The sequence below is a fragment of the Trichinella spiralis genome (assembly GCF_000181795.1).
Source record: "Trichinella spiralis strain ISS 195 chromosome Unknown Scfld9, whole genome shotgun sequence".
In the NCBI taxonomy this organism is placed as follows: domain Eukaryota; kingdom Metazoa; phylum Nematoda; class Enoplea; order Trichinellida; family Trichinellidae; genus Trichinella; species Trichinella spiralis.
Genome location: NW_003526948.1, coordinates 5,651,940 through 5,678,269, shown reverse-complemented (window position 1 = coordinate 5,678,269; position 26,330 = coordinate 5,651,940). Strand labels below are relative to the sequence as shown.

Below are 26,330 nucleotides of genomic sequence, written 5' to 3'. Positions count from 1 at the left end.
CGGTTTGTGATGGGCTTTGAGCGTTACCAAAATTTGTTCCAGCAGAGAAAGTGAATGATTTTGCAATTGCAAGCTTTTCACTTTTCACCACTGCATTGCCCGGGCGGGATTGATCCGTGTCGACTGCTTAAGTCTCTCCTCGGTTGATTAGCATTTCACTTCAGTCATCTTAAATCGCGCTGCTCTTGAATTTGATTGTGTTCGAATTCAAAAAGCGACTGCTGAAACTCTACATTTATCCACATTCATTACAGTTTTTTCTATATTGCTGCCTTTTTCGAGTCCTACTTCAACCTTAGCCACTTGACAGAAATTGCCTGAAAGTTCTTGAAAATAGTTTCCGTTTAGATTAACCAATGTTCATGCATTTTCGATCAATTTGCTCAAAGCTGACGTTCATAATATTCATTACTTGTCTGTCTACTGAACTGAACTGAACTAAATTCTGCGCAACAAAAAAAGCCAATCATAGCATTTTAACACGTATGAATTAAAATTTTTTATTTTTTATTTTATAGACAAGCATAATATATTTGAAAATATTCGCTTAATCATTCAATAGCTGACTCAGTATTTTGGTGAATGATATGCCAGAACAAAGCAATGACTATAGAGTAGCTGTGTTTGGTGCCGGTGGTGTCGGCAAAAGTTCGATCATTTTACGCTTCGTAAATGGCACCTTTTGTGACAGCTACATTCCCACAATAGAAGATACTTACAGACAAGTTATTAGTTGCAATAAGAACAATGTCTGCACATTGCATATCACTGATAGCACAGGAAGTCACCAATTTCCAGCAATGCAGCGGCTGTCCATTTCCAAAGGCAATGCTTTCATTTTGGTTTATGCAATTACAAGCCAACAGTCATTTCAAGAGCTGACTCAAATTTATGACATGATCAAAGATGTACGACCAGAAGATATTGCTGAACTTCCAGTGATGGTTGTTGGTAATAAAGTGGATGAAAGTCATCATCGAGAAGTACCTACAGAATCAGGTGTACGTCTTGCCGCAACTTGGAAATGTGGTTACATTGAAACGTCTGCAAAAAACAATTATAATATCAAAGAACTGTTTCAAGAGTTGCTTACAATGGAAAAACAACGTCGTCTTTCACTAACTATGGATGTCAACGCAGTATCACAACCAACAGCAAAACGTTGCTGTTGTCGACTTAGTTAATAATTGAAAGTAATTATTGATAAAACTTCTCTACTCTATATTCAAATATTAAAAATGTGAATCTTATTTTAGACTATCCATACAGGTTCATTCTGCCATTTGCATGATCAAAAGAGAAACAAAACAATATCTCTATTGCTTATACAGCTTGCATACGTACAACAACCTTCTTCATGCACAGCACAAATAATGTGCTTTTGTTTTGTTTTCTTTTTTTATTCTATTCTTATATTAATATTATCTGTCCTTCGATCCGACGTGGTTTGTTCAGTATTAAAAATGTAAAATAGAAATATTTGAACAGATCATTTGTATAAATAAATATTTTTTCATTTTACAACGTTTGATTAAAATTCATCTTTCTATTAAAGTGCAGATGATGCTGCCAACAGTGAATTTCCATATTTGCAATGCAAATGAATTTTACTTTGAAATTAAAATAAAATAACAAATTAAATTTACAGTGTTTAAATAAATGTTACATTTTTTCAAAAAAAAAAACTGATGCAGCTTTTTGAAACAAATAAATAAATAAATGCGTGCGTATGTATTTTTACAAGTATAGGTTTCTTGATTTTTTTTTCTTTTTCTTTCACTACCATAAAATCTTACTGTATCTTGTTTTAAATGAATGCGATTAAGGTATTTTAGTGAAAAGTGGTGCTGCTATTAATTTACTACACTTTCTTTTTATGTTATCTTGAAAAATGGAGCTGATTGTTTCCACAGGCAATGCTAGAACTGTCATATTTATTCCTAAAAATTTGCCATTTTCTAAACGAAAATTTTTATAATTCACATTAATTGAAAAGATACGTTGAGCAAGCAGACAAACAAGAACTGGATTGCTTAATATCTAGTTTAACAATGTTGCCCCCAGGCACTCGACTTTTGCAGAATAGAGTAAGCTGCGTAATATAATATTTGCACTGCGATATTATGCTTTTGGTTATTTTACGTTTATTTTCAGCTTCAAAATACATCAACTTGCGTATACAAAGCATTATTTCATTTGCATATTTACAATTTGTTGAAGTAATAATGATTTTTTGATCGATACGTTGCTACTTTATAAGCAATACAGAAAATCAACGAAGGATAAATGAGTATTGTCAAAAGAGAGTCAATTGAATTGTGCAAAACGGAAACATCTAATTATTAGTACATGCATTTTTTTGCTGTCTGCTTTTCCAGCTAAAATCAGACACAAACATTGCAACTTATTTTATATGCAATGCTAAATAATAATTGACAGCTTTTGTAAATTAATGAATGAAAATTATTTGCAAATTGCAGAAGCATCGCGTGCAGTAAAAGTAGTCTGTTTGTAAATGAAAAATATTTTTTACTTTGAACTTTTTTGTTTATCAAAATGAAAAAGCTAACATAATTTTGTATGCTACTTTTTGCTGAAGCGGCCAAAATGATATTAATATTGAAAAGATGCAATAATCGAAATGCTAGCATTGTTGTCAAATTCAGAAGTGCCCACTTCTAGGTCGAGATGATATCCGTCGTCTCCATTGACTAAAGTTATAATTGGCCAAATGAAATAAATGTTGATAAGGAGAAAAATACAGTCACCATTCATAGACTTTGCAAGCATTGTCAGCGGTCATGCACATTTCAACTATTCATTTATTTCTGATTTTTTTACTTTTCACGCATGTTGTTTCTTTTCAAATTGTAAAAAATGGAGAAGGTTTGATGCAGATTTCAAATTTTATTCCACTTTTTCGAACAATTATGCCGATTGTTTGTTTAATTGCATTTCAGCTAACATCAAAGCAAGAATAGACAGCATTTTTAAGCGAAATGCTTATCCAATTTTTAAAAATTCACAACAAAGAATACGATTGCCAGTATTTCCACTGCCTATTGGATCTGTATTTCAAAGACAAACAACGTACGAGCAGCCTCTTGTTTTTCCATTTCGTTTACTGCATATGTGAATACCCGAAATTGAATTCCATGTTTGTTCAGACTCCATGTATTCTTGCTTTGATGTAAACGTGTATTATATTCAAAATATGAACACTGTTTACAACTACAGTAATAAAAATTTTTAATAAAGAAATTGCTTTTTAAATCTGGTATTTTCACATTTCAAGACTGGGATCTGAATCAGTTTGCAATGTAAATTGCATAAAAAACTCAACTTGCATGTTTTAACAGTTAAAGCAGCATTTAATATCATAGCTATCATATGAATCATATGGTAAACAGCTTATTGTATTGACAAGCAGAATAATTTACTTATTTTCTCTATTCAGAACTTTGAACTTTGCATTTGACAAGGACAAAGTATGCACTTGATGCGCAAATGCTTCTTCGTTTGCATCATTTTATGTGCAGAATAAATTTACTATAATTTACTTTTAAACCCTTTGAGTTATTCATAAACTGTTCATCAGCATATTTTTAATAATTATTTTTGATTGCTGTGCTATTTATGTTATTTAAGTTGTCAGAAATATAATTTGATTAATATATAATTCTCTGCTCTAACTGTAATTAAAATAGATAAAATCTGGTTACACGGCTAGTGCATTCCATTTTGCCTTTTTCCAAGTTGCACCAGACACAGCATCACAAGGATTACATAATCAAATTCACATGCTTTTTCTCTTTTTTGAATTTGAAAACTAGTTAAGCTATTTTTAATTTTAATTATCAATGAAATGCTACATTAAAATATTGTTCGCTGAATCGTTCAACAGACTTTCATTTCATACCTAAATTTTTTGATCTATAAAAAATCTTACAGTAATTTTGTTTTATTTTATTTGAAAAAAATATTAAAATTCTTTAATTTTACGCATGCTTTATCTGTAATCTTATAAAAACTAATCTATTGCATGTTTTATTTGCAACAACAGTGATCACATGATTTGATTAAGACACTCTCTGTTAATGCATTGTTTATTTTCGCAAGTTCAAGCAGTAGATTTTGCCACAATTTGTTACAAGGTAAGTATTTCCATTTAGTTTGCAAAAATGCAATTTTCTTTTAAAAATAAATTCTAAACCCTTTATAAAATATTAAATTCTTATGAAATTGTTGCAAATAATATACATATTACTGACAGTTTATAAAAATATGCTACATTCAGAACGGAAATATCAAAAAGCAAGAAATATCTGCGATTGGTTTTGATTTTGAAATATAACGACCGAATTTCCACTACATTGTCTTCAATGTGTCGTAAATTTTCAAAATCAACCAGTGAAAGATGATGCTTGCTTTATATTATTACTGTTCTGAATCCGAAACTTGCACTCATGAAATCCCAGTAAATTGTGTTTTAAAATATACTTTGATAAAAAAATTTTACATCAGTGTTGTGCTATGTTTTATAAATAAAACACATAATCTGTACAGTGAATATACGGAATATTTCATGTTGCTTTATTTCAAAGCAAATTTCCTGTATATAAAATTAAAATCATTTTCTCATGATAACATTTTGAAGAAAAATGCGGAAAAAATTTCCATCTTCTACCAGTTAAATAACCCTACAGATATGCAGATATAAATAAATAAATATACAATCACATAAATATGTGTATGTTATATATACACTTGTATATATAATTTTTACTAAATGTTTGTAATATTTAGCATATATTTAAAAATCATGCAAAATATTCAACCTTATTAGTTATAAGTTGTAACAATTACTGTAACAATAGAATTAATTAGGTGAACGTCAGTTTAGAATGAATCATATACTACACTCATCTTCATGACATTCAAATATGACACATTGTAGAGGAAATGGCAATCAGTCGTTATTTTGCCAACCTTCTTTACTGTTTGAAGTCTGTAAATTGCTTTAAAAAACACAAATGAATTTTCAAGATATTTATTATTAAATTATTTATATTAGTGTTACTTTTACTTTTAAATTATTTGATTGTTTGAAGAATGAAGATTGCGAAAGAAAATGAAACTACCCTAGAACCGGATCCCATGGAAAATTTGCAGCTTGCCGAATTAAATACGCCAGTTGAGATGAAAGCGGAAGTTCCATCCAACTCTGCTAAAGATAGACAATGGAAAGAAAACATCGACTTCCTTATGACACTTATAGCATATGCAATTGGTCTTGGAAATGTGTGGCGCTTTCCTTATTTGTGTTTTAAGCACGGCGGTGGCAAGTTGAAAATCATTCTCTTTTAACTTTATAAAATTATATATATCTTTATAATCTTTATAAATTATAAAACTATCATTTTTACAATGAAATAATGTTTAGGAGCATTTTTAATTCCATATTTTGCGTCCTGGATTTGTCTGGCACTGCCTATATTTATGGCAGAAGTAAGTTTAGGGCAGTATTTGCAACAGGGATCAATTGGCATTTGGAAGCTATGTCCAATTTTTAAAGGTATAATATTAAAAAAAATTTTTTATAACATCATAAGAATACTACTTAACAATTCTTTAAAGGGGTTGGAATGGCAAGCATTTATCTGTCGTGCATTTGCAATATTTACTATTGTGTCATTGCCGGCTGGGCAATTTTTTACATGTTCTCATCAATGAATTTTTCACTGCCTTGGTTAGGATGTGATCATTATTGGAACAATGAGCACTGTCACATGGCTGAATTTAGTAATGAATCATCTATCATTAACAATGCTACAAATGCTGGATATCGTGAAACGCCTGTTGTACAGTTTTGGTTGTAAGTCGAGCTAAGTGATAGAATCTTTACATTTATGTTCATTTTAATTATAAATAATTATATTGTTCTTTACTTTTTTGTAAGCAGTTGTGTTTTAGCAATCGAGTTCTTCAAACCAGTGATGGCATTGATAGTTTTGGCATAATTCAGTGGGAATTGCTTTTGATACTAACAGGAATATGGATAATGACTTATTTTGTTCTTTGGAAAGGAATTACTGAAGCACGGAAAGTAAAGTTCAGCATGTCAGAAATATTTCAAGCATATGTTAGCTAAAAAAAATTTAGAATAAAAATTTGCAACAATTTAGAATATGTATAATTGATACTTTGAAGCAGATTATTTATAATTGCAATGAATTATTAAGACTAGTACTTAAAATATATAATAATGTAATAAATGCATTGTGAATAAAATATTATTGTAAAAATAAATAAATTATAATTAAAAACTGTAACAACTGTTCTGTAATATGATTTAACATAGTTAAATAAGTTTGCTTTTCTATTATTTATATCACTTCTTAACACCATCTTTTTAAAAATAATTCAGGGTCTCTTTTCTTTTTTTAATCAAATATTTCATTATTTATAATTTAGGTGATTTATTTCTGTGCCATCGCTCCTTATATCTTGCTGATTGTATTACTTATTCGTGGAGTCACATTATCTGGTGCATCAATGGGCTTGAAAGCTTTTCTAACACCAAATATAACAAAATTAACAGATATTACAGTAATGTTTAATTTTCTATTTTTTAGTGTAATTTATTAATACAATAACAATTTATGGTTAGGTGTGGCGTGACGCCGGAACTCAAGTATTCTACTCGTCTGGTATTGGCTTTGGAAGTCTTGTTGCTATTGGAAGTCACAATAACTTTAATCACAATGTTTACAGGTTGTTATTCATCCCCTGTATTGCAATACAACATTAATACTTTTAGAGATTCTATCATCATGTGCTTAATAAATGCTGGAACCAGCATGACTGCCGGGATTGCGGTATTTTCAATTTTGGGACACCTGTCAATGACTCTTCAAGTACCACTAAATGATGTTGTTCAATCTGGTGTTGGGCTCATATTCCAAGTTTATCCTGAAGCAGTCAGTCGCCTTCCCATACCACAACTCTGGAGTGTTTTGTTCTTTTTAATGATTGCCATTTTAGGCATAGATTCACAGGTAATTTTAGAGGTATAAAAGATAAAACTGTTGCCATATATGAAACTTTTTCTCCTTGAAGATTTGCGTCGTTAATGGTGTGATGGAAGGGTTGAGCGACCAATTTCCTCTATTATTTTTTAAAAAAAGGAAAATCATTCTCCTCTTTTTATGTCTGACAAAATTTATACTCGGAATACCTCTAGTTTCACAGGTTACAGTTCTTTTTGTTCAATACCACAAAGTTAACATATTTCATTTTAGAGTGGACAATATTGGCTAACTTTAATCGACAGCTGCGCAGTGAGCGGAATTCCTTTGCTTTTTGTCGCGTTTTTCGAAATGACTTCTATATCTTGGGGATTTGGTAAAAATACTTTTGAAAATTCTAAAACTGATAATGTTTTTGTTTAAAGGCAAAAAGAAACTTAAAGCTATTTTCAAAGAAATGCTCGGTTTTGAAATTTCAAAGTTCTGGATAGTAACTTGGCAATATGTGACACCAATGTGGATATTGGTGAATTTTGTTTTAATGATTAACAGACGTTGACATTTAAAAACAACATTTTCAGGCTTTGTTCATCAACGTCGTGATTTTCTACAGTCCTGTAACTTATCCTGATGGTAGACTTTATCCTGATTGGGCATCGACGCTTGGCTTACTGATGTCATTATCATCCATGATTTTCATACCATCATACATCATATATTATATTTTTAAAGCACCGGGAAATTCTATAAAACAGGTATATAATTGGTTTAAGAGCTTCATGAAGCAATTTACGAGTAATTTTAGAAATTTCTTCACGGTATTTCTCGTCACAGCGAACAATTGTAATTTAAAGATCAATGAAAAGAAGAACTTCTGCAAAAGTAATTTTGTTACTGATTTTCCAACGTAAGATTTATTATCTATCATTTGACTTTTCATATCTGTGAAATTGAATAATGAATAAAATAAAAATTTAACTGTAATAGTGAATAAGCTATTATGAGACGTATTTTTTCCTTTCCTACGATTTCACATTGAGTCCCGCATTTAAATCTACCTCCGGTTAAGTTTAAACGAATGATATTTTGAGAATTTGGGTACTTAAAGTGTATTAAATTGAAAACAATAAATATGCTAAAAAGCAACACCAAATAATTATAAGAATTTAAAGAAGCATCATAAATATGCCAAATGATAGATAACATGACTGTGACATGCATTCATTCAGCAACAATATTTTGAAATTTCGGAACGCGGCATAGCACAACTGTTGATTTCAGAAACTTGACAATGACAATCTAAACAAACTAAACAAAGTTTAACGAAAACTTGTCAAAGCAATGCAAAATGCTCTGTGTAAAATTGTACTGTAGGTAATATTAATCCTTAATGGTCGTTAACTATTACGATATTTCTCCCTCAATTATATTGTCTTTTCTTACCATTTGCTACATGTAGAATCTGTGTTGTTTGCGTCAAATAAATTATCAAGCTCAGTCGTAAAACTTTGCTTAATCTTGAGAATTCAAAGGCAATATTAAAATTTTTGCAAGTACATAATTCGAAAATCATAAATAGAAAATAAAACTGCGCAAAATTTTAATTTGTCAAGATAATATTAAGTAAGCCGCAAAAGAACTGTTTTGGAAAGCTCGTTATCTAACTACTAAACTCCATCTCTAAATTCATTCAAGAATAAATTCATTAGGAGCTGAGATATTTTTAAAAATTTAAAAATAATTCGAAAGTTTTATTAATTGTAATTAAAATTAAAATGAAATAATTTATTTCAAATAAATTAAATGCTGCTTCTTATGAATTACAGATAACAATTTTGAGTAATATAAACTTGATCATCCAAATATGAATTACTGTATAATGGTCTAGCATATTTTAAGAACATAAATGCTGAATTGCAAGCATTGCTTATCGAATTAGTTTCCTGTATTGGACATATTAGTATATTTTCCAGCAAAATAATCCAATATGCAGCCTTAACGGTTATGGAATATATTTGTAATTTTTTAACTGTTTTTTGGTTGTCCTAATTCTTTGGAACTGTTCTGCTTCATTTTTCTCATCGAGGATGGGAAATTGCTGCGAATCATCAGCGTCGATGTCGTCCAGACATCAGCGGATTAATAATCAGCAATATTTTCCAAATAAACCTTCGACAGCGACCGGTGCCGCGGTTCCTTTGGCTCAAGCAGAGTCATCTGGTCGTTATCCGTGCAGCAATGGTTCTTTTTCGGTTGGTCATGGTACGCCGGTTTCCGTTCGGGCTAACCAGCAAGCTGTAAATACGGCCGTTCAGCAGCAGTCCAAACGGAACAAGCGATCCGTTGCAAATGGTAAATGGTGAAATTATGCAGCGTCGACTTTCCCATGCCACACCCACATTATTCTTTTCAGGTCCTGTTTTTTTGGTCGCCTTGCATAATTACGAGTCCATGGCAGACGGCGATTTGAGCTTTAAAAAAGGCGAAATAATGATGCTTTTAGACAACAGGTATTTGTAGAAAATGATTAATAATGTTTGAGTTCGATTTTTTTTGAATAAGTATATTTTCAATGCTCGAAATGTTGCAGCAATTATGATTGGTGGTATGTGAAACATTTGTCGACGGAAAAAGCTGGCTATGTGCCAAGAACATTTGTTGCATTACAAGGCGGCCCTGAAAGCGAAGAGTAAATATTTTGCTCAGAAGAAAAATTAATTCATCGTATTCTTTTCATACTTGTAGATGGTTTGCTGGTTCTATACCCAGACAAATTGCAGAGAAGCTAGTTATGAATGCAGGGCTTCCACGCGGTACATTCCTAATTCGTGAAAGACATGCTGACAAAGGTTTGTCGGATTCTTTTTTTTGTTGGTCTATTTAACAAGTCATCAGTTAAAGGAAGCATTATTTTTTAATATTTGAAGTTAAAGAATTGGTTTTTAGAAAGTTGAGATATTTTTTTCTTTTCTCGAATGTTTCAGCTATATCTCGAGGAAGATGTGAATAGCTTTCAAATAGTTTTCTAGTCAAAAAAAAAAACTAAGTACCATTTGCAATGGAATAGCAGAATCAGTTTGTGATTTCGTAAAATAGGAAACAATGCTTAGTTCGAGTAGTTTTTCCTTGGAGTAGGAGGAAATCGATTGACATGTTGCTCAGCTTATTCAGTTTAGACATCGATCGACCCAAATGTGGCCGCTTTTTTGATTTGATTATAACTCATGAGGGTGGTTGATGTGTTTCGGTCGATGTCGTAAATAAATAAATATTTTCATGCAAAATTCATATGTTTATATATTTTGGAAAAATTTGTTCGATTTGATATGCGCATGAAAAGAAACAAACCATCCGACTTGAAGAAGAAGTGGAAAATTCCATCTCTATTCATCAATTGCACCTTGAAATTAAATAAACAGTTTGGAGATTTTTTTTGATAAGTTTTTAATTTTGTCGTATATTTTATTTTATTTTATGATCAGAAATAGGTGGGTTACTTAGGTCAGCCGAATGCCGGTTTTTTGCGCTTCAGTTCACCCGAAAAATGGGACAATATACGGCTGTTCGTTGAAACAAAGAAATTGCTTACTGTAGAATGTGAACATGTGCCTGTGAACAAGCGTTTACCAGATTTTTGAAGAGTCAGCTTTTTATCAAAAAGAAAAAAAATAATTAAATTCAGAATGCTTTAATATGCGAAAGCAGTTGTTCTGTGGGCGATATTTTTTTTTTACTGGCAGTATAAATGGGAAAATATTTAAAACATTTGATTCACAAACTGAAGCTGCGTGAAGATCGCGTTTTAGCCTGCCTACGTTTTTATCACACGTGTTATATTTATTATATTTGTATCGGAGGATTTTTCATTTTTAAAAGCAATTTTCAACAAAACGATGTTGAATGTTTTATAATTTGCAAACGTTATTTGCATTTTTTGTTTACCGAAGCGGAAAATTATTATGTTAGGTGACATTATTTAAATATTTTGTCTCCTCCAATAAAACTGATCAACTGTTGAACATATCAGATTGGAATTTTTCCATTTGCAATTCAGTTTATTATATTTGTACACGTTTGAAATAGTTTTTCATTTTTACTGGTTTGTTAAAATTTATTACAACTTGTATTGTTGAATTCTATTATGGATTTGTGATGTTCAGAATTGATTTGCAAATTAAATAAGTTTCTATTGTTGTATTTTTTTTTATTCGAATGCTGAAATTTATTTCAACAATTTTTTTTTCATGCAGGCGAATTTGCACTTACAGTACGCGATGTCAATGTTGCGTCTGGAACCGATACGGTTAAACATTACAAAATCAAACGTTTGGAAAATGGCGGTTTTTACATTACGACACGCCAAAAATTTAATACATTGAAAGATCTTGTCAAATTTTATACCGGTAATTAGTCATATTAGGCAATTTTATTTGGTATATTCTGTAATTGTATTGTATTCTTTATTTCAGAAACTGCGGACGGTTTGTGTTGCAATTTGACACAGCCTTGTCCGAAAAGAAAACCGACAAGACCAGATTTGAGTCATGAAACTCAGAAAAACTGGGAAATTCCAAGAAGTCAATTACAGTTTGGCCATAAATTGGGTCAGGGAAATTTTGGCGAGGTTTGGTATGGTATGTATTTTTTTTATTTTTATTTTTTGGAATAAAATTTCACGAGATTTATTGTATGAAAATGAATTCAATTTCTATTCTGCAGGTAAATGGCGAGGAGTGGTGGATGTAGCGATTAAGACGCTCAAGCAAGGTTCCATGTCTTGTCAAGCATTTCTCGAAGAAGCTTCCATTATGAAACAGTGCGATCACCCGAATTTGGTGAAGCTTTATGCTGTTTGCACCAAAGAAGAGCCTGTGTGCATTATAACAGAATACATGATCAACGGAAGTTTGTTGGATTACTTACGCGCTGGCGATGGCAAGCATTTGCATTTGAACGCCATTGTCGATATGTGTGCTCAAGTAAGAAGATTTAAGATTGTTGAATTGTATTTTATTTGCATATTATTTGTTTGTTTCAGATTGCCAATGGAATGGCTTATTTGGAAGAGCACAGAATGGTGCATCGAGATCTGGCTGCTCGTAATATACTCGTTGGCGACAAAATTGCCGATGTTCCTACTGTAAAAGTTGCCGATTTCGGTTTAGCTCGGGTAATTCAAGATGACGAGTACAATGCTCGAACTGGTATTGGATTTATTTATTTATTTATTAATTATATTTTCAAATCTGCGATTTGTTGTCATTGTTCTATTTTTCAAGGTGCAAAATTTCCCATCAAGTGGACAGCACCTGAGGCTGCTTTGTATGGCACATTTACCATCAAATCGGACGTTTGGTCTTACGGGATACTTTTGTACGAATTGATCACCAAAGGTCAAACACCTTATCCTGGTAAATTGTGCATATTATATATTTGTTTGTTTGTTTGTTTGTTTGTTGGATTTCCAATTTTTTTTTACATCTCGCAGGGATGCAAAATCGCGAAGTTATTGAACAAGTCGAACGAGGCTATCGAATGCCACGACCGCGTGATTGCGCCGAAGCAATGTACGAAGTGATGCTGCAAACGTGGGATGCTACGCCAGAAAACCGTCCAACATTTGAATATTTGTATCATTTTTTTGACGACTATTTTGTATCTGTACAACCTTCATACGCACCTAGCGAAAGTTGAACTCACTTTGTTTTTTTTTATTGTTTTACTTACTCTACTCAGTCGAACATCTATGCCAATGCCTTAGCGAATAATATTTTTTATTCATCTTTTTAACAATATATGTATATATTTGTATTTATTTATTATTAAGACTCATTATTTTTATTGTCACTTTTGCCTATAAATAGGTTAAATATTGTTACTGTTGCTATCTATCTATCTATCTATCTCCTTGTTCTGTTCCATTATTTTAATCCATTTTTTATCTGCCCATCTAGGAGATTGTTGTTTTATTATTTTTTTAAATTTAAATCACGATTCCGTCAAAAATTTTTATGCTTCATCTGCTGCTGTTGGAGTAGATTTTGTTTGTTAAAATTGTTTGATACTTTTTTTCTTTTGAAAAAAACTTTTCTTGAAGCAAATCGACGTTGCTATTTTAATTATGATGCTTTCAGGCAAACAGCTGCCACTTGATCATTTCTTGATGGAATTTATCGATTGATTGAAATAAATTTTGAAATTTTTATTCTTTGTTCAACTAACTAACAAACGAACAATCAGTTAGTTAGTCGATCGGACGATCTAAATAAAAACAGATGCTGCTCCTAATTTTTTTTTCTTTTTCTTAAATTAATTGTCATATTATGCTTTTGTTGTAGTAATTTTGTTTTTTATTTTATTCATAAAGCTCTCAGTTCAGCAGTGATTTTTAGTCCATCATACAGTTTGGAAATTGAAATGAAAAAGCAGCAAACGAGATAGATTGATTCGTTATAATGCAAACAAAAACCCTGAGAAAGGCTTCTTCTTAAATAAAGTCTGGGTTGTTTTCTGCATTCGTGAAATTCAACTATGTGTGTGTGTGCATGTTGTGTGTGCATTTCGAGAGAGTATATATATATATATATATATATATGTATGTGAAAGAACAGAAAAGAAAAGAGAAAGTGAAAATAAAACAGTGCCGTCCGGAATCGATCACTGATTGCTCGATTAATTAATTGGTTGGAGTTGCATCTAGTTCTCTAGATAACAGCAATTTCTAAGCTCGACGACGAGCCACGGCTGTCTCGTTTCGAATCCGCAAACAGTCTACTACTACAGTCCGAAGATGTGGTCGAACGGTGGTCCAGTGCAAGCGACAGCGACGTATCGCTGTGACAAGAATGTCTGAGAAGCACGTGGTCGGGCTGTTGCAGGTCCGCCGAACAGCATGCCAACTGAACGGATACTCCACCGCCAGTGGAAATGTTCGACGCTTTACCGAACAGCACAGCGGTCGATTTGCTCTGCGTCTGCGGTGAACGAACGGTCGACGAGACCGTGCGCGGCCAAGAGGCCCGTTTGCGCATCAACTGTCGCATTCGGGTGCTAAAAGTGCCGAAAAGCCACGTCTCGGCGGCCGCGTTCGACGCCGAAGTCCGTTTCTCCACCACTACAGTATCCGTGTTTTGAAAAGCAGGTACTCCACTGCTACCGTACTGCTGCGAGTGAGGCGAACAGCGGTCGTCGTCGTCGGGGAACATGGGATTTTCGGCGCACAAAAGATCCGCCTTGTTCGCCTGCGACGACTGTTTCGACCGGAAGCATCTGCGCACGGGCGTGTCGCACGACTGCCTCGTCGAGGCGAACGACGGCAATTCACCACGACCGAAGTGGAGACGTGCTTTGGAGAAAAAGGACGGGTTGGCGACGCTGTTCTGCGACTGATGACGGACCCCTTTCGCCGGCGAGCCGAAGCTCAACTTGGACAATTCCGTGCTCGGTGAAGGCAGTTCGGTTGGTTGAGGCTTTCTGCGCGCGCCCAGGCTTCCCAGTGCCAAATTGGCCCGACTGAGTTGTGGAGCGGCGACCGTCGTCGGGCTGTTGGCTGGCGTTGTGGGTGAATCTTGAAAAATTGCAAAATTGAACCAAGCCTGTACCAACTGTGCAAGCCAGTAGTACTTACCACTGCCGCCGGCGGTCAGTTTGCCGGTCAAAAACGACACCGGTCGCTTGACAGTGCGGAACGCGGTGTCCGAGCACAGTGGAATGCCAGTTGTCTGCTTCGGTGGCGTTTTGGACCGACTGTCCGTACGGTTGGGCAAGTCGGCAATTTTCTCGTCGATCTGGGCCTGGAGCGAGTGATCTTTGTTGCACGGCAAGTCTGTTGGGTTGGGATGAATATTTTTCAGCCGACGTTCGAATTCCAACAACTGGCCGAGAAAATTGAAATTGGGCGATATGGACGGACGCTTATCCTTCACATATCTGCAACAGATGATTGTGAACGGTTGATTGATCGGCGAAAATCGAACACGCTGATAAATAAAATTGAATAAATAGAAATCAAAACGGCATCAAATCATCGTCGATTCGACGTGGTTGTTGTTGTTGCTGCTGGTTTGTAGAAACAATTTTCGAATCGAATTGCAGAATAATCGAATAACTAGGTCCCAATAAATTTGAAATCAAAAACCAATTCATACTTACTTGTAAGCTTCTTCGGATGTCATGTGCAAATAGCGCATCACGCACGCGATAGCCAAAGTCGGACTGCGCGATATGCCGGCCAAACAGTGGACCAAGACGTTCGCGTTCGTTTCTCGAACTTTGTCTGGAATAACGAAAATAAATAAAAAAAACACAATACACGAAATAATGAATTTTAATATGAGTAAAGTGGGCAAATGGGATGCAAATAGTCGGTGGTAAATTTGGCACTAATCCAGACAAACAGACAGAAATAGATGTAATCGAAAATGATCCAGAAGAGGGAAAAAAAAGAGAGAATAATTGTTGAAGAAAGAGGTCTGTTTGTTTTGGAAAGAAAATTTGCATTTGCAAAACGACGAAAAGCACAAGTTGTCGTTGTTGTTGTTGTTGCACTTACCGACAAAACGAAACGTCTGGTCAAAGTATGGAAGCAGTTTGTCGTTGTAAGAATCGTTGACCGGAATGCGGAGAAAGTTCTCTTCTTGGAGAAATTCAGGTTTGGGACTTGCAACGCTGATATTCAAAACGTAATTAATACCGTATTTCTGCACCAAAGATGAAATGGGATAAGTTTGTTGTTGTTTTTTTTAAAAAAAAGTGGCAAATTTAAATTTTACTCACTTTGAGCAGTTGTTCATCCATCGCGTCCTTCTGACTACCCAAATACAAAAAGGGCAATATTTTGGTCGGTCCGCTGTTCGAAGCTTGCGACAAGCAGGGCTGTGAAAAGCTCGAAAGAGTTGTCCACGATGGTCCGACGACGTCTTGGGCGTTGGATTTGCAATTTTGCTCTTGTCCACCGGTCATGCTGTCATCGTTGTGTTCGAATGTTCGGATAATATGGTCTGGACCAACGGATTTTATCAGACCGCCTTCAACGAAAAATCATTATGCAAAAATACTACTAATCGATCGTCATTAGTCATTCGTCATACACAATTGGAAATCAATAGATTCTTACATTTCTTTTTTTTTTGGCTAGACGACAACCGACGAATATGAATAATAATAATAATAATAATTTTTCATAATTTACAATAGAAATAAAAATGCATGAATAATAATTCTAAAAACAAAAAACAACGCCCCTGTGTGCTCGTGTGTGCTGTGCGACTGTGCTGTGCAGCGTGATTCAGACGAAACGGTGGACAAAAATTTCGCTTCGCCTAACAAGCAACTGGTTTTCACTTACAGCACGACCCAGTCGTCGCGTCGTCCCATTTGTGAGAGCGTATCTCTTTTTCTCTACACATGCTTGTAAAATATATTATTAAAATTTTCTACAAATTAAAAAAAAAAGCTAAAATGCTTATTTGAACAAAAAATCTCATCTGATGAAAAAAATAAAATAAAAATGACGAATGACTCATTTTTCAGCTTTGCATTACAAATTCAAGGACAATTTCTGTGATCGGAAAAAAAACCAAAACAAACAGAGAAAAATATTGTACAAATGGAAATCGATTGCAAATTGAGTGAGCGAGAAAAGAGAGAGAGAGAGGAAGATGGGTTTTCAAGCAAAAAAAAAAGAAAGAAAGAAAAATACGATGACTCATCATCCATCATCCAGTGCATTGTTGACACAACTGTCTGATTGGAAAATCAAGCCAAACATTGAATAAGCCGAATGAGGCTCGCCGAAATAGACGACCAAATGTCGTCCCATTTCACAAATATCTACATTTTATATCAAAAAAAAGAAAAAAAGAAAAAATTAATTCAATTTAAAATTAATACAAATCGTCGACCACCTTTAACTTTTACTTTCCAACCGCATCAATCATTTGTACAATTAATTCGATGAGAACAAATTTAAATAAAACAAAAAAATTAATCCTGCGAATATTGAAAAACTACCCATGCGTTAGGAGGGAAAGTTGTCGAAAAATTTTGAACAGTCGAAAAAAAGAAAATGGTCGATAAATTTTCGACGTGGCAATTGTCATTTGGATACTGTAGATTCGAATTTTCACCTCACCGACTGTGACCGAACATGAAAAAGGAAACGTGAAAAGAAAAACAATTTGTAAAAACGACGACCATCCGTCGAACAAACAACATACACTGGCATTTCATTAAACGACCACCAACTGCAATCATATTTTTTTTTTATTAAATAAAAATTCATAAATATTTCTTATTATTTTTCATAAATTATATTTATTTGAAAAAAAAATAAATCAATTGTATTATTGTAAAATTGTTAAAACAATTCAACCTCGAACGAACGAAATTATTGTTGTTCATCCATTGTGAAATCGAAATCAATTTTGAAACAATACAAACGCACAGCGTCGACCAAATAATCCAATAAAATATTTGCATTCGTTTTCAAAGAACACTCGTCGTCTGAAATGATTATTTGCCACTTTCTGTCCATGAATAAGCATCATTAAATTATTACCATTTGTTTTTTTTTTCTTGTTTATACATAAATTACACGTCATTTTAAATTTTAATTTCCTCATCATATTCGTGCTATGAATAATATAGGAGTGAAGAAAAGAAAATTTTTTTTTTCACTTTATCTTATACGATTCTTATTGTTGTGCATTCAATTGTTCAGTTGATTGTTTTTGTTGATGATTATCAAGCCAAGATCGTCATCTTCGTTTAAGATGGATAGCCATCTATTTATATATTTCACGTGCTATATCCTCGCAAGTATTGCTATTTTGATCCCAACCAGATGTCAATATAGAATTTTCATTTCCAATGGCCGACTATCAACGATCATATCGTTCAACGCATCTGGATCACAATACCGACCGTTATCAAATTTTATGCGATCGCCCGCTTGCATAGTGGACCAAATGGAGGAGATTTGAGTAAATAATAATCGAACGTGATGAGTTGACAAAAATCAAACCCCACTCATCCATTAATCAAACATTTTACCAATTAAGTGATGCTGTGAAAATTTGTATGGACAAATTGAAAATTTACCACAATTAGCACCATTATTTAATTATTTCAAATGGTCGCATTATTATTAAACACAAATATTATAAGATCAAGAATCGAATTTGACACAAATCCAACTGATGAAGTCGAATAAAAACAAACAAACAAACAAACTGCCTGCACTAATTCTAACGAACACGTAACCAACTGGATTAAATGATATAGTATATTAATCGACCGAATTTGCAATCGTCAAAAATAGATGTTGTTTGTCTGCGAGCGAAAAGATCAAAGATTGCATGCAAATTTTTTTAACCATTTGAAACAATCAACTTCAACAAAACATCATCAACAACAACAACAATTCTTTAATCTTAACAAATTCCACTATACACCAAATGTGTATTGTTTAAAAAACCAGTTATTTACAGTATACGTGAAAAGTTTTATTTTGAATATAGCAGAATTATTTTACGTGATTTTCTTTTTTATTTACAAAAGTTGAGTGAAATTTAATATACTAAAAAAATGCACAAATAAATAAATAAATAAATAAACAAGTAGTCTATAAGCGGTGGTTGTTGAATGGGTAAATTTTGAAAAGTTTCCATTGAACGAAGAACAATGATAAAATAGATTTCACAAACGACCGGCCAAATCGAATCGCTCCACTCTCTCTCAGTTCGCGTTTGATCCGATAAATACGCCGCGTGTCAGATTGAAAAATTTGCATTCTTCCACCGCCCGTTCGAGATTTGCACAGCAAATTGAACAAAAATAAATAAATAACAACCAAACGGTCGCCTATTTGATTCATTTTTGGTCGAGATTTAAAAAAAAAATTTTTTTTTCACCAACTTCAAATTAATAATCGGATTCGAAATCGAACGCGGCGCTTCTTGGTTCGAGCGTTTTTTTTTATTTCTGCCTCGGTTTGAAAACTAGTTGTGTTTTGTTTTTTCTCTTTGAACGAGGAAAAAAAATCCCACTTGACACGTGTACAACATTTTCTACAGTAGGAATGGTGCGGAAAAAAAAATACAATCATCCCAATTTCGAACGAGAATAGGATTTCGATCAATTTGCATGGACAGAAAAACCCCGAAACGGAAAAAGCCGGATGCTTTTCAAGTGGTGCATTTTGTCAATGATTGGATTTCATTCCAAAACGATATATAACAATGCGCTTTGTGGAAGCTTTCTCAAAACGGAACACTTTGTTAAAGCACCACCAAGACGAGGGAGAGAGAGAAATCAATTTTTCACATTCGAAATCAATTCATTCACAAAAACAATTTGATAAATTTCAATAAATATACAAAGTATGAGGAGGAAAAGAGAAAAATGTCACTTACAGGGTCGATCTAAACGTTTTTTCGGTGGTTCTTCGAAATCTAAATCCAACGTCATACGGTCAGGTGTTGCTGTTGTTGTTCGTTGGATTGGAAGCATCGTTTTTATTCAACCAAATTGATAATGAAGAATAATAGAAGAAGCGGACGTAAAAGCCGCTTATTTGCTTGATTTGGTGGACAAATTTTAAACACTGCACCCTTGACCGACGTTCGACCGCAGCAAATGTTCAATGGGAAAATAAAATGCCAATTGGTCAGTTGAAAATTTTCCAGAAGCCGGCCAAGATTGCCGGTGAGTCACCGAATGACGAAATTAATGCTAACTGCTTGTAATGGAGTAGAACGGGAGAGTTAGGGGAAAATCTGAATGAAAATGTGGAATAAATAGTGGGATGGATATTTGTTCCAAGAGAACAAAAATTTCCCCTTCGACCACAAACAACAACACCTTAGTGGTTGTTTATTCGACAATGGTCGGTCGATTCTATGGTAACATGGCCGACTGCTGTTGATGAAAAGCGATTCACCAAATCGATCGACCTGCCACCGCTTGTTAAGCAACCAGCTCAACGTCCGTCGTCCAATCGGAAAGCTGAAGAAGCATCAGCTAACGGCGGCGATAGATTATGATAATTTTTCACTTTCTACCATTCATTCGCTATTGTCATTTTTTTTTCCTTCTCCAATTCGACCATTCAAAAACGATCATGATTCGATAAATATGCAAATTTATTCTATTTAATCTTGTTTATAATCAAGGAATTGAAAATGTAATAATAAACATTCACACACATTCTCTCTCTCTTTCTCACGACCAAACTGAACAATTTTTATAAACTTCATTGAAATTGAAAAATATTAATTATGCAATAGAAATTTGAAAATAATTTTCCACATTAAAATCGAATAAATAAATTCGTCTGTGCAATTTATTTATTTATTTGCTTTGAAAATGTCGATTGTGATGGCGAAATTTTCAAGGTGAAGAAAATAAGGCAAATTGATTTTTGTTCACAATTTATCGAAACATTTCCTTCACTCATCGTTTAACTGATCAAACGAGTCGAACAATTCAAAAATCAAATGTACACCGGTAAAAACAAAAATATTCATTCAAAAGTGCAAATTTGTGCTAAATCGAATCAATAAAAAATAATATTTTATAATTTGCATAAAATTATTAATAATCGACGATTCGTCACGTTGACGACGTCATTCATTTCCATGCTGATGTGAAGAAACATGAATAAACTCGTGGAATGTGATAAAAATTGAATCGATTCAATTCAATTCAATTGCAACATTTCATCTCCATCAATGTGTCAAATTATTATTCAACTGGAAACTTCCATGCATGATGTATTTGAAAATTCACAACTGTTGCATACAATATTTTATTACATTTTTCATTTGTTTTGCTTATTTTTTTTTCAAAATTAAAAATACAAATTTAACTACAATTCTGATGTATCAAAAATCAACTTGGGTAAATTTGAATAATTTCTTCATCAATTTGCACCAAGTGATCAACAGAGCGAAAAGGAAAATTTTTACAAAATGCAATATTTTATACGTCAAAATTTCCTGATGCAATCAAAAAAAAAAGATCCTTATCCGCATCGAAGGTAAATTCTTTTTTCTTTTTCGTTAAAATTGATCAAATCTCTAACGGAAGTTTTATTCAATAAATCTTTCCTTGTTTATTTATTTGTTTTAGTGTCATTTTGAAACACACATACAAACAATGATTCATTCCCGACAATTCAACTTCGATTAAATTCACGTAAAAATTGTAATTTCTGTTTTTTCAGAAAAAAATATACATAAAATAATTTACATACCGGAATCGAACGTTTTTAAAATAGTACTTTCTTGAATTATCATATCAATTTTTTTCGCACGTTCAACTGATATGGGCTGAAAATGTCGTATTATTTTTCGGCTAGCCTTGCGTCATCTCGAGGTCGAAAAATTCGTCGATGACAAATCAAAAACCGTTCAATATAATAGTCACACTGTCAACAGGTTTTTCCAATGCTAATGATTCACTCATAAACGATAGAAATATTTTAATTAATTTAACAATAAAAACACTTCCCGCCAGTTGGATTAATGATCAAGACGACGATGATGATTCAGCTTTAGAGAACGTTGGCCAGTATTTGCCAGAATATCCGGGCAAAGTTCGATTGCAGCAGCTTGCAGTTTTTCATTCATTTATACAACATAGCAGCACAATATTCTTTTTCTTTTCTCAAATTTTCATCATCTCATATTTTATTCACCATTTAGAGTGTTGATTGTGTTCGTAAAATTGAAGAATATCCAACAGGAAGTGGGAAAATGACGCGCATTGCCAATAAGCAGCCGGCGGGCTCGTTGCTGATATGCCTGTAAAAAGCACTCACCGCGGTGAATCAGTGTTGTATTACGATCATTTACGCAGCGCAGTTTAAATTGGACATTTCAATTAGTTATTGAATCTAGATTTTTCATTTCCTCTTTTATAGTTTTTCTAGATTATTAGACAGTTGAAAAATTCGTCTCCTATTGGGACTATTAATATACAAAATTGTCTGTTCTTCGAACGTTATTGTTGACAATTGAATGCATTGGTGAGCAAAATTTTATTCGAAACACTGAAAAACAACTAATATTTTACACACTTTTTCAATTTTTATCGCTCATTTTATGGCCTGCCTTTTACTAGTTTGTAAATTACGCTGTTTTCCCACTATTATTGCTTAATTGTAACGTTTTGTCAAATAATTTCATCCTTTGTTTGGTGGATAGTTCAATTTTCAACTTGTACCGTTAAATTTCAATTTGAACAATTTTCAAGTATCCTAATTTGTTCCACATTCACAGTTCGTACAATCTACAACATCCGAGCGTTGTAATAAATGTTAACTGAATCGAATTGTTAACAAAAATTTATTTACCGTATGAAAGAATGCAGGATGGAAAAATAAGAAATGGAGATTAGATACTCAAAAATGTTTTTATTTTGTCGAAACAATTGTTTTTGTCTTTTGGAAAACAATAAATAGTGAAAATTTATCATTTTTAAAACGTTCTATATACATATATATATACTTTATTTTTCAACATTACTGAATATTTGTTATCAAGTTTCTATAATAAGCAAAAAACTGTTCTATCTTTAAAAAAACGTTTGTTTTACGCAAAAATTTTATTTAAAATGAAAAATCCTTTTTTTTTCAAAGTACAAGCAATACGCGTAGAAAAGAATTCAACCGGTTTGAAGTGCATTTCCTTCTAATTTCTGTATTTTTGTTTCGTTTCGTTGTTAGTATGAATTTTTTCGAAACATTTCATTTTATTAAAGAGAAATTTATCAGAATGAATACTTTAGAAATTACGTTAAGATAGGTGATATGAAAGAATGACAAAAATACGCGAATCAGCATTGCAACAAATCTAAAACTATCCAATATTTCCAAATAATAGCCAAAAAGTATATTTTGAACAGTTGAAAAAGCGTTATCAACTGTCTCTGAAACGAATTATCGTGAAAAATGAAATTTATCATCTACGGGTAAATTCAATTTTACTCGGGTTTATTCAACGCGACTGCAGCTATAATACAGTTCAGTTTCTATAATACAACTGTTTAAGGGAACTTGATTATCTTTTATGGTAAGATGGAATTCGAAGAATGTGTTGGCAAATATTTGTCCCGACTGGTGACCTGCTTCATTGGTCAGTGTTGTCAGCACTTTGCTCGCTGGCACTGTTGAGCTTGGAGAAAAATAATAAATATAAGAAAAATGACACGTTTCTATCGTTAGCGTGACTCAGCTTTTGTTGTTTGCTTCGCCCAGTATCGCGCTCTTGTCGATTTCATCATACAGGACGTGCGTCAACTGGAACGACACGTCGCTTTTTCTGTCTCTCTCTCTCTCAAACTGTTTTTTTTCAAAATTCTCCTTCTTTTCCTGCTTGGGTTTTCGTTGTAAACTTTTGTCATTGTTTCCAGTTGTCACCAACTGTGAGCAAGCTGTGAAAAAGGACACTGACCACAATGGACGAACTGTTGGGCACGGATTTGGAGGCGAGAAAATTTCTCGACGACATCGAAAGCTTCCGACGACCGCCGCCCGTGAAAAAGCTCACCGACACCGGCGACATCAGTACAGACTTGTCCAAAGACGCGGCCGGCGGTTCGGATTTCGTGGCCACGTTGCGAAAATTTCAACTGTCCGACTCGCATCCGTACGCTGGTCACGGTCGGATTGAAGCTTCGAAAAAGCTGGCCACCGGCGGCGGTCCAACCGGCATGCTCAGCTTGGCCGCCGATGTGAACCGCAGACAGCGTATTATAACCAAAGAGGAGTCGGCGAATTTGCGCGAAATGGTCTGCAAACTTTCTCGACCGGTGAATCCGTACAGCAGTTCATCATCGCGTACTGTATCTTCGAAATCGCCCAGCTTGAGTAGCAGTGGCTCGCCGACAGCGTCCAGTGCGTCGCCAGTTTCCGTATCGAACCACCACGGTTCACTTCCGGTGAAATCCAGCCACAATACCACCTACGATGGACACCAGACGCTGATGGCCGACAAGGAAGTGAGCCGCATTTTCAGTTCCGTCGACCAGAGCCGTTCGCCGTCTGAAAATGGCCGTTTCAAAAAGTCCGTTGCCGTTTCTCCAACACTTTGCAAATATTCAACCGAAGGCGTTCGAGATCACGTTCAGTCGACCTGTACGTCGTCGATCATTTTTTTTCTCTCTACTCTTGCTTAACCTGCGGGAATAGTGGAGTTGGTTTTTCATTCGCTTTTCAATTTCTTTTTCTAGCATACGGTCCACTTACTGCTTCTCGACAAGAAACGCCGACATGGAACAAAACTTCTACCGGCAGTAAATTTTATTCATTCACATTAATTTAAACAGAAAAAAAATAAAATTTTGTTTTTTTAATTTTACTGTAGAAATTTCCAACGAACTTGGTATTGGGAAGATGTCTCCGCTATGCGGCTTGGATGCATTGAACAATCAACGGTTGAAGTATCTTCAACTGGAACAAGAAGTTGAAAAAGAATTGAAACAAAACGACATCGTTTACGGTATAAACACCGACAACCAGCGTCTTTTGAAATGTTGCATATTTTTAAAATATACCTACCTTTTTTCAGGCACTTGCAAACAATGCAACGAGCCAGTAGCTCGATCGATGGATTTAACGCACGCGTTGGGTTTCCTTTATCATTCGGAATGTTTCTGTTGTTGTGTTTGCGGTAATTGCATGATTATTGTTCCACTTATTTATTCATTATTAAAATTGTTGCACATTGTTAGGTCGCCTGTTGAAGGAAAAAAAATTCTACCAAACCCGTGGACGTATCTATTGCGAAGAAGACTATTTTGTAAATGGTGAATGCCACTTTGGCAAATGAATAATTAATTAATTCTATTACAGCACTCCGGCTTTCAACAGATGGCTGAAAAATGTCACTCCTGCGGACAGCTTATTTTGGAAATGGTAAATTTTTCGAAATAAATAAACAGTGCTCTTTTAAAAAATCAAACGACGAGCATACTCGTAAATTTGCAGATTTTACAAGCAGCCGGAAAATCATTTCATCCACTCTGTTTCCGATGCGAGCATTGTCAAACATGCTTGGATGGTGTACCTTTCACGATAGATAACGAAGGCCGGTTTTATTGTGTTGAAGATTATCACATGCTCTTTGCACCGAAATGCGCCAAATGTGGTCATCCTATCATCCCTGATGGTGTATGTTTTTTTCTGTCATTTCATTTCATTTCATTTCATTTTGTCAAATTTATTTATTATTTTATTTATTTTAGAATGCCAAGGAGACTGTACGCGTGGTTGCTTTAGAGCAAGATTACCATGTTGATTGTTATGTTTGCGAGGTGAGGCAGGATTTACACATCCTTGTACCAACTTTTATATTATCGCAATAATCAAGTTCAATTATCGTACTTTTAACTGATGCCCAGTCAATCAGCGACATTTCACACTGTGTGCAAATACGTAAAACGCTGTTTGGAGGGCAATGTTTTTTTTTCAATTATTTTTGACACTTTTTTTTTAAATTATTACTACATGCCTGTGAAACATGTTCAAACACGGCATACTGTAATGCTGATTTTGAAGTTAGTAATGTTTTTTTATTGATGTTTTTTCTAACATGTTTCAAACTGCAGTTTATTGGATAAATTTGAACAGAGATGAATGTGTTGGTGATTTTTAGGGCTGTGGTGAACAGTTGACCGACGAACCAGACCGGCGTTGCTATCCATTGGACGGTCATCTACTTTGTCGCAGATGTCACTTTTATTGGACTCAAACTGGTGGAACGGCAAATCCTATTACTGATTTGTAATTAATAGGAATTGAACCGACACATACCATTCTACTTTTCACTGAATTTAATAGTTTTTTTTCTTCCTTCACGTCTACATGGTTAATTAATGATATTTTGTTTATCATTGCCAGTGTTGTCGTTATAATGTAAATTTATTTTTTGTGCCAAAAAAAAACAATTTTTTTAAAGTGCATTTCAATAATAAGCTTTCACTTGAAACTGTTCACTTTCAACAACTCACTGCTCGAACAAACATGTTGCTTCACTGTTTCGTTTGTTCTGTTTTCATGAAGGCCACATCTGTTGTTGACACAAGCATCATTGTGCGATTTTTGATTCCCAATTTTGTCACTGTCACAATTTTACGTTCCAATTTTCCTTTTTTTTCCCCCTCCAATACTGCTTCACTTAATTGCTCTGCAACGTTCGCGTCTAATGTGCGCATTAGGAAACGTGAACGATCGAATTCATTGATGCATTAGTAAAGAATATATACAAAATTGTCATATTTAAAAGTACAATCTAGACTGGC

The 26,330-nt window shown here is 34.0% G+C and overlaps 6 protein-coding genes across 6 annotated transcripts; 5 read left to right on the top strand and 1 right to left on the bottom strand.

Moving 5' to 3' along the window:
* Positions 1–587: 587 nt before the first annotated feature.
* On the top strand, positions 588–1,184 carry Tsp_11908 (GTP-binding protein Di-Ras2). The gene has a single exon (XM_003372193.1). The coding sequence runs from the start codon at positions 588–590 to the stop codon at positions 1,182–1,184; it is 597 nt and encodes a 198-aa protein (XP_003372241.1).
* Positions 1,185–5,645: 4,461 nt separating this feature from the next.
* On the top strand, positions 5,646–12,722 carry Tsp_11907 (serine/threonine-protein kinase RIO3). The gene is made up of 17 exons (XM_003372192.1): positions 5,646–5,875; positions 5,974–6,142; positions 6,671–6,774; positions 6,821–7,058; positions 7,302–7,404; positions 7,454–7,554; positions 7,610–7,910; positions 9,207–9,380; positions 9,442–9,538; positions 9,619–9,717; positions 9,774–9,877; positions 11,279–11,431; positions 11,498–11,662; positions 11,748–12,007; positions 12,067–12,232; positions 12,308–12,439; positions 12,517–12,722. Exons 1-17 carry the CDS (start codon positions 5,646–5,648, stop codon positions 12,720–12,722), a joined length of 2,802 nt encoding a protein of 933 aa, XP_003372240.1.
* A 1,010-nt stretch (positions 12,723–13,732) lies between these two features.
* On the bottom strand, positions 13,733–15,989 carry Tsp_11906 (dual specificity protein phosphatase 8). Its single transcript, XM_003372191.1, has 5 exons — positions 15,804–15,989; positions 15,594–15,727; positions 15,180–15,303; positions 14,656–15,007; positions 13,733–14,595 (listed from the first exon to the last, which is right to left on the bottom strand). Exons 1-5 carry the CDS (start codon positions 15,987–15,989, stop codon positions 13,733–13,735), a joined length of 1,659 nt encoding a protein of 552 aa, XP_003372239.1.
* Positions 15,990–19,410: 3,421 nt separating this feature from the next.
* On the top strand, positions 19,411–20,071 carry Tsp_11905 (conserved hypothetical protein). Its single transcript, XM_003372190.1, has 2 exons — positions 19,411–19,539; positions 19,895–20,071. Exons 1-2 carry the CDS (start codon positions 19,411–19,413, stop codon positions 20,069–20,071), a joined length of 306 nt encoding a protein of 101 aa, XP_003372238.1.
* Positions 20,072–21,420: 1,349 nt separating this feature from the next.
* Tsp_11904 (conserved hypothetical protein) lies at positions 21,421–21,838 on the top strand. The gene is made up of 2 exons (XM_003372189.1): positions 21,421–21,645; positions 21,734–21,838. Exons 1-2 carry the CDS (start codon positions 21,421–21,423, stop codon positions 21,836–21,838), a joined length of 330 nt encoding a protein of 109 aa, XP_003372237.1.
* Positions 21,839–24,423: 2,585 nt separating this feature from the next.
* Tsp_11903 (putative LIM domain protein) lies at positions 24,424–25,816 on the top strand. Its single transcript, XM_003372188.1, has 5 exons — positions 24,424–24,529; positions 24,599–24,693; positions 24,883–24,945; positions 25,018–25,200; positions 25,685–25,816. The coding sequence occupies exons 1-5, from the start codon at positions 24,424–24,426 to the stop codon at positions 25,814–25,816; spliced, it is 579 nt and encodes a 192-aa protein (XP_003372236.1).
* The last annotated feature ends 514 nt before the right edge of the window (positions 25,817–26,330 follow it).

What these genes read in the sequence shown, in the direction of transcription:
- Tsp_11908 (XM_003372193.1), top strand. Translation starts at nt 588, where the DNA reads ATGCCAGAACAAAGCAATGACTATAGAGTAGCTGTGTTTGGTGCCGGT.
- Tsp_11907 (XM_003372192.1), top strand. Translation starts at nt 5,646, where the DNA reads ATGGCAAGCATTTATCTGTCGTGCATTTGCAATATTTACTATTGTGTC. An exon ending in ATGATGCTTTTAGACAACAG is followed by an intron (nt 9,539 to 9,618) that starts GTATTTGTAGAA and finishes GAAATGTTGCAG; the next exon opens with CAATTATGATTGGTGGTATG. An exon ending in GGCGGCCCTGAAAGCGAAGA is followed by an intron (nt 9,718 to 9,773) that starts GTAAATATTTTG and finishes TCATACTTGTAG; the next exon opens with ATGGTTTGCTGGTTCTATAC.
- Tsp_11906 (XM_003372191.1), bottom strand. Translation starts at nt 15,989, where the DNA reads ATGACCGGTGGACAAGAGCAAAATTGCAAATCCAACGCCCAAGACGTC. An exon ending in TGGATGAACAACTGCTCAAA is followed by an intron (nt 15,728 to 15,803) that starts GTGAGTAAAATT and finishes TCTTTGGTGCAG; the next exon opens with AAATACGGTATTAATTACGT. An exon ending in CTTCCATACTTTGACCAGAC is followed by an intron (nt 15,304 to 15,593) that starts GTTTCGTTTTGT and finishes TCGTTATTCCAG; the next exon opens with ACAAAGTTCGAGAAACGAAC.
- Tsp_11905 (XM_003372190.1), top strand. Translation starts at nt 19,411, where the DNA reads ATGAGGAGGAAAAGAGAAAAATGTCACTTACAGGGTCGATCTAAACGT. An exon ending in TTCGTTGGATTGGAAGCATC is followed by an intron (nt 19,540 to 19,894) that starts GTTTTTATTCAA and finishes ACAACACCTTAG; the next exon opens with TGGTTGTTTATTCGACAATG.
- Tsp_11904 (XM_003372189.1), top strand. Translation starts at nt 21,421, where the DNA reads ATGACAAATCAAAAACCGTTCAATATAATAGTCACACTGTCAACAGGT. An exon ending in TTCGATTGCAGCAGCTTGCA is followed by an intron (nt 21,646 to 21,733) that starts GTTTTTCATTCA and finishes TTCACCATTTAG; the next exon opens with AGTGTTGATTGTGTTCGTAA.
- Tsp_11903 (XM_003372188.1), top strand. Translation starts at nt 24,424, where the DNA reads ATGTCTCCGCTATGCGGCTTGGATGCATTGAACAATCAACGGTTGAAG. An exon ending in CGGAATGTTTCTGTTGTTGT is followed by an intron (nt 24,694 to 24,882) that starts GTTTGCGGTAAT and finishes ATTCTATTACAG; the next exon opens with CACTCCGGCTTTCAACAGAT. An exon ending in GACAGCTTATTTTGGAAATG is followed by an intron (nt 24,946 to 25,017) that starts GTAAATTTTTCG and finishes GTAAATTTGCAG; the next exon opens with ATTTTACAAGCAGCCGGAAA.